The 13,553-nt window shown below is 44.5% G+C and overlaps 1 protein-coding gene across 1 annotated transcript in view; it reads right to left on the reverse strand.

The window, feature by feature from the left end:
- The window catches only part of sash1a (SAM and SH3 domain containing 1a), a 148,042-nt gene extending 145,044 nt beyond the window's left edge, over window positions 1-2,998 (reverse strand). Inside the window, 1 exon segment of the mRNA XM_058612712.1 lies at window positions 1,547-2,998. Coding sequence (XP_058468695.1) covers window positions 1,547-2,050 — 504 coding nt within the window. The 5' untranslated portion in view covers window positions 2,051-2,998.
- Window positions 2,999-13,553: the final 10,555 nt, after the last annotated feature.

Here is a 13,553-nt window from a genome sequence, read left to right on the forward strand (position 1 = left end):
ATCAAGTGCCTTGCATATGAACGTGAGTGCCCTCAAACAGCACACACCTAAATTCCCTTTTTGCATGCATCATTAAAAATAACATATTTGCGTGACCACTCCCTATTGAGAGGGGAAAAGGGTAAGATAAGCTCTGGAAACAGGCGCAAGCCCAGCAAATTTCTGGGTGAGATTGAGCTCTCGAGGACAACACGGTCTTGTCTTCAACGACATTGATGCTCAGCGCATGCAAATAGGCAAAAAAGCCACATGGATTTTGATACAATCTCTCTCATTCATGTTGCATGGCCACGAATCAGATACGTGACACAGATCTGATTCAGACCTGAGTCACATTAACGGAAAGAAGTGGATACGAGTCATCCTCAAGACTGAGGAATCCTTAGCTGACATGCACTGACCTGTTATGAACAAAAAAACACTTACACTTTTCATTGTTTCCCGTAAATTGATTTGTTTCCCAAGTAACCATCAGACCCCACCTGTTACAAACTGCCACACAAACCTGTCCTTAACAACGTCATGAGGCCTGGGGTATCTAAGCGAATAACCACCCTACATGTAACAACTCACGGACACAAATATTGCTCAGTTATGGCAATAAAAGTTCCAGTATTCAAAACAGATACCGGTTACAGAATTATTGTTAGTAGACATATAAGAATTGTCATATTTAGTTTTCAGGTGCTTAAAAGAACCCAGCATGTTGCTACCCAAAAACAAAAACACAGGACATGACCTCTGCAGAGCAGCCACACCTAATCAAAAGGCTCATTGTATGTAAATAACATTCATTCAGTGAAGCCCCCTCAGCTGGTGAAGCATATGATTCAGACACTTCTGACGAAAGGTCACCGTCAGTCGAAGAGGCCTTCTCAGTCTGGCTCGTTCGCAGGACGACGTACCCAGCTGGGCACGCTCTTCATTTGCAGCCCCTGCGATCAATAACTCATCACCCCAAATCATCAGAGTAAAGAGCCTGGGTTTATATGCGTACGGGCCGGGATGGTCCACTCACACTGAACGCTGAGACAAGTCACTGGACAGGTGAGGTCGGACTGGATTTAAAATCAAGAGCGTAAATCTTTCTCCCCCTACAGGAAATCACAGAGGCAGCTCAGGGGCTCCTCACGTTCTCTCTGCTTATTGATCTGTGGCAACTTCATTCCCATCACTCACCGTGACAGCAACCACTAACACCTCTGTGAAACTCAGTGAGGTTGAACAGGTTTCGGCAGTGTGACGTTTACCCACTGGTCAGACTCTTGCTTTGGTGTGATGTTGAGCACATCGATGAAAATCAGTCGTGTACACCAGGAGACAGTAGGTGCGAGTGCTTTCATCCAAATGATGGATGACACTGCTGCGCAGGTGACACATGCTTCTGGGTTTTATAAAACTCTGGGCACAACCTTCTTTGTTCAACTTTTGCAGTTGGAAAAAGAGATCATTTCACTGTGTTTAAAATCAACATGACAAATTGTGTTCAGTGAGCTTTGTGTGTGTGTTGTTCCACGTGCTGCAGGTCTGTCCTCTTTGCTCTTACCTTATTAGAATACGGTGGCTTGGCGAGGTTGATGCCATCTCTGATGAGTTTATCCCTGATCATGATCTTCAGCTTCAGCTTGGGATAAATCACAAGCTCTCTCCTGTTGCCCAGCGTCAGGTTCCTCTGCGCGCCCAGGTACCCACCGATGCGCCCAACCCGATCACTGTTGGGCTCAGTCCAGGACTTGGATCCCCGCAGTTTGGACTCATACTGGTCCACCATGTGACTGGTATAAATTTCGGCCGCAGGTGGCATCGGCTCCAATGTGAAGTAGAGCGCACTCGCCGTCTCTTTGGCTTCCTCCTTCAGCCTTCTCACCGCGTCGTGGATCCTCTGCCTGTGGTGAGGGATGTAGACGCCGATGGCATCCAGGTCAGGGTCCCCTATTTGTTTGCAAACCTCCAGATCGTCGTATCCATTGTCCACAAAAGACTCGACATACTGGGCGAGCTGGAGGGTTTTCAGCCACTCGTAGACGATGACAGGTCCGTTGCTGGTCATTTTGGCTGATGCCAAATCGGCTACAACTCAGAGGGAAGAGGACACTGGGCTGGCGGTTACTTCCCCATTCGGTTTTTTAAACGCATCATAAAAGGTTGTTTTCAACAACGCGAGGATTAAAATGAAAGCAAACAATGTTTTGAATGATCCATACCACAGGTTTTGGTTCCCGACGCAGCCTCGTAAAAAGCCCGAGCAGACACAGTCCCTTTGACTGCAACACCTGTCAATATTTACAAATGAAGATCACTTCAGTTTCACGTGCGGAGGCTTTCAAATCCCAAATGTCATTTCAACATCAATTTCAGCAGCACACAGAGACTCGCCGCGCGCACCCGTGCATAATCAGCTTTCCATATACAAATATGAGCGTAAATGCCTCCAACTATTGTCATTCAAATAGCTGCATGGCCCGATTTCTGTCCGTTACGCACGGCAGCTGCCGCGTCTAAAATCCCCTCTCAACAGCTCGCGCTCCGTCCTCTGAGTCTCGCGCATCGCCAAACGGCAGCTCCTTGATGGAATAAACCCCAAAATAAAAAAACAACCTGGCTTCAAAAAAAAAAAGCCGACACTGTTCCGCGTCCAAACGCTCCGTCTACGCGCTCTCAGCGTCTTCCTGCCGGCACATCATCACTACGCTGTCTGGAACTGCAGCCAAAAAGCAAACATGTCCAATGCTGGTCCTGTGCCGTCCACGCCCCCCCCCCCAAAAAAAATGTTTTACTGTATCGAATTTAAAAATAGTGATAGCGAGTTCTTCTCTCTCCTCTCCAAACTTGTCCCGCAGCTTTGTGGCACAGAGCGGTGTCACCACGCTCGCTCCGACTTGGCCAAACTTGGTCCCGAAACAACAGCGCACGTTTTAAACCTGACGCACAGCTTCATACGAGAATTCTCGCTGCCGGTTTGTGACACAGTGTCAGTTCCCTGCGATGTGTTTCCTCCACCGCACCTCTCTCTCGCTCTCTCTCTCTCCCTGTGTGTGTACATGTATCTCTCTCTCTCTCTCTCTCTCTCTCTCCAAACACACGCATTCTCACTCAGTCATTCAGCATTTCCAAGGTTTGCTTTCTCAACGCGCCCTCTATGTGGCAACCAGGGTACTGCAGATTTTACAGCACTGAGCCTGATGTAACAGTAGAACTTAGGTATTACTCAGCCATATTTCCATCCAGTTCTTCTAAAAGAATGGACATTTCATGCTGATTTTCTGCTCAATGAACAACCCTGCATGCAACCCTCAGAGCAGCCGTTTCAAACTGATGCATCAAACGAGATGCATCACCGTTAGTAGCAGACAACGAGTCAAAGTGTCCACGAGCAAAGACAAAAGAGAGTGAAAACTAATAAGGAATAACACAGTCGGAATAATATCTGTCCGAGCTGAGTGCACGCTGAAGCATGCTTTATCAAATTTGAGCCGACAGCTTGTTAGGGGTCAGTTTGATACAATCACTGTCTCGGCTCAAAGCTGGAAGTGATTTGCCCCGGCCCACGATGACACGCGGCACGGCTGGAGAACAAGCACACCCATCAAGGGAGGAGGGGCAATCAGACTCGTTTTTGGAGACGCCAGAAACAAAATCAGGCGCGTGTCAGGATGTCAATGGGAGAGATTCATGCTGCTGCGGAGCCTTCATCTTCTTCCTGGTCCAATCAGACTCAAGTTATTTGACATTTCCTGTGATTTACCGGTCGGCTGCTGTCAGTGCAATTACTCAGAGAGGCTTTGTTGTCCTTCATCTGGGTTTTTTTACACTTACAGTATATAAAGTGGTTTGACTGACAGGATCGATAGGGGTCAAACCTGTGCTGTTCGCTGTGATACAGGAGAGCTCATACTTTAAGTAAAATTAATATTCAGCCTATTTTAAATAGCAATGCAAGCTCTGAAAGATACTGACTTTAATAATAGAGTATGCATACAAGAAAATCACCTACACGGTCTACATTATAATGATTTTCTGGCCAGGAATATCAGAACGACCATGACTGTTAACACTGGCCTTAACCTTTACCCTATACTGTGAATACCAGCCTCTCAATTTGTTTTTAGCTGTAATATGTTGGGATTACAACTTGCACGGCTCTGCCCTCCCCATTGTTCACAGACATATCATTAGATCGGTTACAGGAGCAGAGGATTATGGGAGTAGAGTGACAGATGGAACGGGGAGACTGGTGCGCTCTACGGCGGCTGGACTCAGAATGTTTACTGGCAGAGCCACGAAATGCAGCGTTTCCACTTTGCTGCTCAACGCCATGGTGAGCGAGCAGCACGAGATGAGGAAGGAGGGGGCGGCGTCGCGCAACCCGTCTTTGTGAGCTGTACATTGTATTTGATCAAAATTTGATACAATTATACTGTCAGTAGGGCATCAGTCAAGTTTGCTTCAGAAATGGAAATGTGTCTTTCATAAGACCATGGAAATAAAGTCAATCAGATAATCAAAAATGGTTGACTAAGTGGTGAAAGCTCTAATATGTCATGTGTGGACACATGCAGCATGTCTGACGCCCCTTCTGCCAATTTTCATCTCTCCAGAAGTTTTACTGAATTTCTTTCCATTGGACATAGCTACATTTTCATTTTATTGAAGCAACTGTTTCAGTGAGGGATGGGGAATCGGTATCGATATCAGGCCGATGCTGGTCAAAATCAATGGATCGGATATCGGACAGATAACAATATAGAATCCGATACAGTCCAAAAATCATATACATCGCATGCTTCACTTATGCACAGACTGTAAAAAATGTAAATAAAAAAATCAGCTGAGTCATGATTGGGCTGAAGAACAGTATTTGTTACACAGCTGGAGAATTATGACTCAGCACAAATGTGTTAACAGCTTCATAGTTCATAAATGGTCTGAAATGACTATATCGGACTAATATTGGTATCAGTAGATTTGTCAGTTAGTTTCGATATCGGTATCAGACACAAACAAGTGCACAACGGCACATCCCTAGTTTCAATGTACTCAAACATTAAAGAAAAACTATGGGAGAGTTTTCCTCTCAGGATTTTTAATGCACAAATTTAAATAAAGCCATTAACAAACTGTCTCCATTGTTTCCCACAGTTCTTAAAAAGTAAAATGCCCAACATTTCCCATAGAGTACAAGACAATGTCACTCTGTCATGTATGTATTAAAAACACATTGAATTATTAATCAATGTCAGATGTCAGAAGTACAAAAACACAGCACTATGAAGTGCCCCATTACGTACGAGTATGAGTTCATATTGCTCGGCATTGCACAAGAGTTAGCGCTGTATCATTGCTCTGTAGCGGCATAAAAAGGCAACGTATGGCCATTTCAGGTGATAGAGCCATTGCTCTGAGTGTAGTCATATTGCCCTGAAGCCACAACGGCTGCCACATCAATAACACCTCAATAACTTTGCCTTAATAAATTCTGAAATGGGGAGCCCAGAGCATTAGAGCCGGTAAATATGAATATGTGGCGGTGACGGTACATAAGCATCGGTGCCAGTAGTAAATATGTATAGGCTGCTTTGAGTGTGCCGATTGAAAAAGAGTGCGACTGAGGCAGGTTGAGGTTAAGAAAGCTCCCGCAGACACAGCTGGAAGGTGAGGACACAGACACAGCCAGACAGACAATAGCAGCTCTGCTGACAGCCAGGCTCTTTCTATGCTAATACGCTCGCCGTGTGTGCGCTTCTGTCTCGCTCTCTCTGAACGGGAAGACTTAGGAGGTAGGGATTTTTGTTGGGTGAAATCTTCGGGGGGCCTCTTTGGCTTCAGACGTTTAGGTTGCACCTTTTTCAAGACCTCAATTTTGAAATGCTTTGAAGCAGAGAATGGCTTCTGTCCACCTAGAAGCAGAGACACCACGAAGGTCATGGACTGCTCTTTCTAGATCGAGGCTCCGTCAGCCGCCTCTGATAGATATGTAGGCTCTTCTGCCGGAAACATACAGTGGCCGATGAGAATGTACTGTAGGAAACACAAATCACGTTGATTGCATTGCTGTAGATTGAGTAAAGCATGTCAGCAGCTTTCGACTACCCTTCCTGCAAACACTGCTCCTCCCCAGCCAATTCACTCTGAAGATGATATAGACGATTGTGGCTTTGCCTCGTCAAAACTTCAGGAACCTTTTTTTCTGTCTCTCTGTTGCAGGTTTGGGGTGGGGTGGGGGGGGGGGGGGGGGGGGGGAGGTTTGGCTGGAGACAGTTCCTCGGGAAGAGCCAAGACAGGAGGAAACAATCTGAGGGTTAGCTGATGATTGCCTGTGATTGCTGCATATCACATGTGGCTTCATCAGGAGTAGCGGATTTCTTGTGTTCATGGATAATTGTGAGTATCTCATGAAAATGCATTCTCAGAATAGACGAACAAGGTCAAATTGAGGATTACAGGAGAAAAGATAACACCTTTGGGAGCGGATATAATGAAGAGTAGTTCCGTGGTGAACCTGAATAAGAATCAGTGCTAAATCCACATTGCTTATCGTCATGGGACGCAATTAAGGGCTAAAACAGAACAACTTTTTCTTGTTGTGTTCAGCAGGCCTTAAAATGAAGACGTTCTCCCTGGGGGTTGATGGTTCGGGGCAACTAGTGGATTCACTTTCAGCCTTCTGGCATCTTCAAGAGAGAGCGAAGGAAAGAGCTTGATCTGTCTTTATGCACTTTTAATTACAAACTGCTGCCTGGGCTGCAAGCTCCAGAGAGCAGAGGTGAAGCGAGCATGTCGGTACAAGCTGCCATTCCACCGGCAGCTCAATATCAACCTAAACATCCCCAAACCCAGAGGGAGAGGGAGGGTATCAGCTGTAAGTGAATGCATGTCTAAGCATATCAGCCACTGAAACCTGCCAATCACACGATATAATGCAACTGGTCAGTTGTCTATGTTAGCATTACCACTGAGGCAATAAAAGTGATGCCATCAATCAAGCTACTTCTCTGAGCTGCAGTTGGAGCTAACATCTCAACTTCTCCTGGGGAATGGTTCAATAGGGAGCTACAGGCGTGTGATGGACGGATCCCTGATCAGACAGTTGATGTAATTACTTTGGGGAGGAACACAAGCTGATGGAGCGCCGACTAATTTTCAGATCACACAGCATTTTCAGCTCCACAACAAGACTGCGAGGTGCCTCACAGCGATGAATATTTGGGAAGGAAAATACCTGCGAAACCTGCGTGATAAACATCTTTGTCTTAATGACGACGCACAGACCAGCCAGACGCTGGCTTCCTGTTTTATCCCCTCGCAACCTGATTATAAACTGGCAGTATACATGAATCGCTGAAAAAACCTTTCCCAAGGAATTAATCAGGAGGCACATAAAAGAGATTAAGTATTTGCAAGTGCGGGGACCCAGTACAATAAAGACATCGCTAATTAAAATCACTCAGACTCAAACCAGCAGTTAAAATTAATTGTATTTATTGTGCCAAGAATTAAAATCTCATAGCAGGCTAATGAGCTGAAAATATTTGGACAAACCCAGAGAGATATTGCTCACATAACAGGTAATTAATTCATTTTCTTTAGGTTAGACCGCAGAATGCACGCAGCCTGAGCTCTAGTGTTTCGAATAGTGTTAGAAACAGAAGCAGAACAATTCCCACAAACCAAGGAACGTAAGGAACCAAGCTCTGGCTTCGAGTCCTAAGCTGTTATCACGGAACCACAGCTTTACACCAAAGAGAGAACGATCAGGCAATACAACTGCTGTCATTGCCTGCGGCAGTACTTTAATAAGACCTGGCTCACCTGTGACCCGAGTTTGCGGCAGCAAGAGTAGTTGTGGGGGAGATTTGGTGGCTCAGAGTGCAGCGCAGTGCAGTGCCCACAGGAACTGCCACTTCATTCCCAGTCAACGGCACTGATGTGCCATCACGGTGAGGCAGAGTTCACGTAATTAGTATGGACGCCCATGCAACCACGCGAGCACAGAGGCTTACGTGGATTATGTATATATGCAAATGTCTGACACATGGCCAAAGGAAATTTCAGACAGGCAACTGTGAGAGGTGATATAACGACATACATGTGGGCCTTATTGCAATAAAACCTTTGTGAGCACTTTGAGCACACACTCAAATTTACTTCTTTATGGCTGTGGCTAATTAAAACAAAAGGACAAATATATAAGACTGCACTCTTTCAAGGTCACAAAGAGAAATACACAAATAAATGGAGCAACCTTCAAAAACACCTAATACACTTGTTGATCTAAAGATAAAAAAAAAAGAGCTGTAAATCAGGACATCTGTTGATATATTTGCCTGCCCTCCACTCCTCAGTTGTCGCTGGCTGCCTTTAATTACAGATGTAAGGATAATCTAGAGGGGTTAGAGTGTGGAGACAGGCTTGAGGGTATCTGACAGGCGATATTGACTAAAGGCAATCCGAGCCAGCACCATCACCTCGTGATCTATGACTAACCTCAGAGAACAATGGCAACTGGAGGTATAAGCTTTAACTGCCAAACCAGGCAGGTGCCTAGGAGACAGCTGCCAAACTGAACATTCAGGAAAGCTCGGATTGATTTTTTTTTTTTTTCTCCACACTGCTGAGGACGAGTCAACTGCACAAGACATGTAGCAAGACAAATCCTTGGAGACAATAACAGACACAGTGATGGAGAGAGATGGGAAATCACATCTCAACCCAGAGACGGATATGTGAATTGATTCCAGCTTTGCAGTCTCTTGTGTGAATTTGCATGTCTGCATTTGAGTGTGTGTGCGAGTCTCTCTCCAAGCGCCACAGGGAAGGTTTCCAGCTGATGATAAATGAAATGTCACGTCACCTCGGAGAGTGTTTTATAACAATTCCCACAGCAAAGCAGCAGAGCAGTAAGTCCGGTTAATAAAGATTAGCTCTTTTCTACCACAGGCCTCATTTTTCCCTTTTTAATTAAATCAAGGGGAATGAAAATAAATGAATCATTATGCATATGTGAAACACGTGTTAAATAGAAATGAAATACTGGACTTAAACGTTTTTGCTCACAGAGCTTGCAGTGGACTGTGGATATTGTGGATATGATGTGAAAACACTTAGATTATTGGTGGGTAGCTCACCGAGCTGGCAGTCGTGAGGATCCAGCCTTCTGCAGCTGCACAGGTTTATTCCAACTGGTTGCCATTTGCTGCATGAGCCCCATCTCCCTGTTCTCCCATGCGTAACCTGTCCTGTCAAAATTGCCCTGGAAAAAATACACATAAATGGGGAGAATGAAGAGCAGGGTTTGTAACAAAGCTGCTCATTTACACTTTCCTAGAGACTGTATCTCAGGAGGACTGAAGACAAAGGGCCATTAGACACAGCAGCCACTGTCTCTAATTGCAATAAATCTAGTCTCATGGAAATAAATCTGGACTGAAACTAGAGGGTGGGAATGACGGCCCACGTTTGTTAGAAATGATTTTTTTAGAGGTTTAACAGGCTTTTGGACGCACCCCCCCACATCCACTGGGTTTATGTAACACTACAATGAAACGAGTAGTGACGGCAAACGTTGGACGAAAACTGAAAATGTGCATAATTAAAGTAATTACAGAAAATCACAGACATCAGACATGTATTTCCATCTCCAAATGACGAACGAAAAGCAAAGCGAAAGAAAAAAAAGGACGAGAGGTAAAGTAAATGGGTTATCAAACACTGGGCTCGATGTCTGTATTAATCTCTGCTGTGTGACAGAGGAGACAGATGGAACGAGTAAAAGTCCATTTTTCATTAGGGGTCATTATGGGTGACAATGATGGCTGTGGATGAGGGTTCCATCATAACTCAAAATGATTTTCCAACAAGGGGAGGACAAATCAATTTCATTCGATGTCCAACTGAGCTTTGGCCTGAAGAGGATCTCTGTAAACCCACTATCATGTAAATGGTGAACACATTAAACTGTGAGATTATTAAGATAACCTGCATGAAGAGCCAATGTCACTGTCATAAAAGTATAATTCCTGGGAGGCCGAGCAGAATAAGACAACCTGCTCTTTCCGAATCACATCACCAGCTTTCTCCACACTTACTGCCTTACAACAGAAAATGTCATTTATATTAAAACCAAATAAAGATTTGGGTATAGGCCCTGGATTGGGCTCACAGCTCGACCTTATACTGGAGATTCTACACCATTTATTTTGCATTAACTCCCTTCCTAATATCTGCCACTGCAAAAAGTGGAAAACGAGAGAGTTCACTAATGAGATTCATCCCCACCGTACATTAGTTCACCTGAAAATGTTATTTCGGCTTCATTGACAGTGCAGACGAGCTATTTGAATACATTACTGTAGAAGAAGTTTGAGCACTACTGATGGAAGTTTGCTTTGAGCTCCAGAGAAAAGAATAAAGTGAATTTACAAGAAACTGCGTTAAGAAAAAAGACCGCTGGAATGAGATAAAGCGGCGTGCACATAGAGTTCACTGCGTGGGAGCTGTGTGACGTTATGATTAAGCGTAACAGATTTCAGTTACATGTGAGGAAACTAATACAGTGGCAATTCCGGGGAGTATATATACAGTACAGTACAGAACAGTACAGTACAAAGTAGGGGGGAAGCAGAAGAGGTTTAGGATGCACACTAGGAGGATTTAGAGCAACCAAGTAAAAAAAACTGGTTTTGTGTGTCCAAAACACCATCCTTCAAAGAACCACGTTTGTAATCTCTCATCTGTGCAGAAGCCACCCTGCTGCCAGCCACTCTCCGCTCCCAAAAGATAATGTATGACTCTGATGACTGAAGTGTTCTCTATTCAATTTTCTGCTCAAGTAAACTCTCTCTCAAACATGGCGCACAATTAAGAAGAGAAATGGCTCCACTACATTTAATGTGCCGCACAGAGCCCTGGGGACCGGGAAGTCTCACCTTATAGCACGCATGAGTAAAAGCCTCGTGTACTCCCACACATGCATGTACACACGTATACATAATTATAACCTCCGAGGGCAGATACTTTATGCAAATTCATCAAGGTTGAGTATGGGAGACGCTGCCTCTTTGGACCTCAGAAGTTAAACGTGCAGTATTGTATTCACTTCATTAGAGCACTCTGTGGAAATTCATCTTTTAAAAGGGCCAATGTGGAAGAATTAGTGACATCTAAGGGTGAGACTGCCAATTGCAAGAAATAGAGGACTCCTTAGGTTACTCTGGTGGCCTTCACTTACCGAGAAGGATGTCAGTCTTAAGGCCCTGGCATACTTCCACGCAACCCAGATTTTGGAACTGTGTTGGGTGCACATCGACAGTGCATGTGCAAACTGAATTTCCGCCCTCACCAAGCAGAAAAAACTTTTCGACAACAGAAGAAGTAGTCGCCAAGTAGAGCTTCGAACTGGCGGACACCCCGACTCCCCTGCCCGACGAGCCTTTCAGCTGTGAGCCAGACGTGTCCGAGGGAGCCCCGTAGCATTGTTCTCTCCTTCTTTAGTAGTAATGCGTCCTATTCCCCGTGTCAAGACTTGTACCGCCACCCGATGGGGAAGTGGGATACTACAGGACCCTGACGCACGAGTATACCAGGGTCCGCGATATGTGCACGGAAGTATACCAGGGCCTTTAATTGTTTGTGTTGCAAGATTCCAGGTGACACACTCTCCCAAACAGTAAAGCTAATATAAAATTAAACATAATTCTGGGTAATATATTCAATTTCTGCCAATAACCCCTCCAAAATGTTGCACACTGGACCTCGTGAACCCTTTCCCTCCAGCACACTACTGAAGCCAAGACCACATGATTGTGTTTGGCAACGCAGCTCTTGGTATCATGAAGTACACTGAGCACTGACAGAGCACTGGCATATTACCCTGTGAAACATTGACCTTTAAGGGACAGGTCTGCAGAAGGATATATAATATATCTGAATTTCTCCTCCTCTGGGTACCATGGATGTCTGTGCCAAATTTCCAACAACCTTTCCAGCAGCTATAAGTGTTTAGTCTGTGCGTAACAAAGCAGTCAAAAGAAGGAAATTTCCTTCACTCGGTACAATCTATTGCACAATACCAAATAAAGAGAGGGCCCCAAACATCCTTTACTCCACAAGGTGAGGCCGATTTCTCGTCAAACACCCCGAGAAACAGCACAGAGGTCTTCCAAAGTGTTGCTGCCTCAAAGCCACTGAATCATCTGTAACTACACTAGAGGGGGAGCGGAGATGGGTCAGATGTTTGAGCTTATTTTGTCTCCCAGCACAGCACTCACAACACCCACGACCCAATTACAAAGTAATGCTCAGTAGCACATGGAAGAGTTAACAGACTGGCAGAAGAGCAGAGTCTATGAGCAGAATGTATCCATCGCTATAATAATATTCCTATTTGAATGCATGAACAAATGCTTTGCTGCAGGGGTGTCACGCATCTCTGAGTGTGCACAGACATCCTGTATGGTTAGTCAGACACCAGCTATTGTGTAGTGCTTTGCAGAAAGGCAAGGTATTTAATATTCCAAGCGATATTCAAATTAAAAAATGGCTTTAACGAGGAAGACAATTTCTCCTCTCAACAGAAAACTCCACATGAACTTGCTTCAAATCCACACTAGTGCACTGAAACATTGTGAGCACAAGCAAGGTCACTTGCGAAAGGGCAACATATTTCCACATGCCAGATAAGAAAAGTCATTTTCCTGTCAAGAGCAATTCAGAAATATTTTCACACAAACAATTTCATACTCCTCTGCCTTTCCCCACTGTGGTGTTGCTCCCTTTGCATTAAAAAGTCAGTATTGGTCACATGAAACATCACCTAGAGCACTGCTCATTCCCAAAGTCAGCTCCATGTCTAAGTTGTTTACCTGCTGCGACTGCCTCTCTTCCCGCTGCAGCTGTGTCGGTGTGAAGTGGCTGGCTGTTGTTTAGCGAGGGGCTGTTTAACTTGGGGAGTTGAGAGCAGTGGGTTGAGTAGACGCGTCGGTGGATGTTAGGCTCTGATGTAAAACTGATGTTTGGTACAATTACAGGTAAGTGCTGGCTATGTTTTAATGGTCGATGCCTGCGCAGATGTGGGCAGAGCAGAACAAAATGTTAGTCACGCACTCAGTTTTCAAAAACAGGTGAGTCATATTCTGTCCTCGCTGTGGGAGCTGAGTGTTGCACCTGCTTTATTGTCATGCCATTGCTCTATTTCAGCTAAACATCTTTTGGCTTTTCTTGATCAGTTTCTCTTCAAATATTACCAGAGCAATGGCTTGAGTTGGTTCGGGCATCTGGTGAGGATGCCTCCTGGGCTGCAACTAATGATTATTTTCATAATCGATTAATCTGTCGATTATTTTCTCGATTAATCGATAAATCGTTTGGTCCATAAAATATCAGAAAACCTTAAAATGATGATGTTATCAAATATCTTGTTTTGTCCACAAACCAAAATGATTCACTTTTAATGATTTCTTTGTTGTCCAGAGCAAAGAAATGAAGAAAATACTCACATTTGAGAAGCTTAAACAATCAGAAATCTTGTTTTAATCATGAAAAAAACTTCAAACCGA

The sequence above is a fragment of the Solea solea genome, chromosome 17 (assembly GCF_958295425.1).
Source record: "Solea solea chromosome 17, fSolSol10.1, whole genome shotgun sequence".
NCBI classification, from domain to species: domain Eukaryota; kingdom Metazoa; phylum Chordata; class Actinopteri; order Pleuronectiformes; family Soleidae; genus Solea; species Solea solea.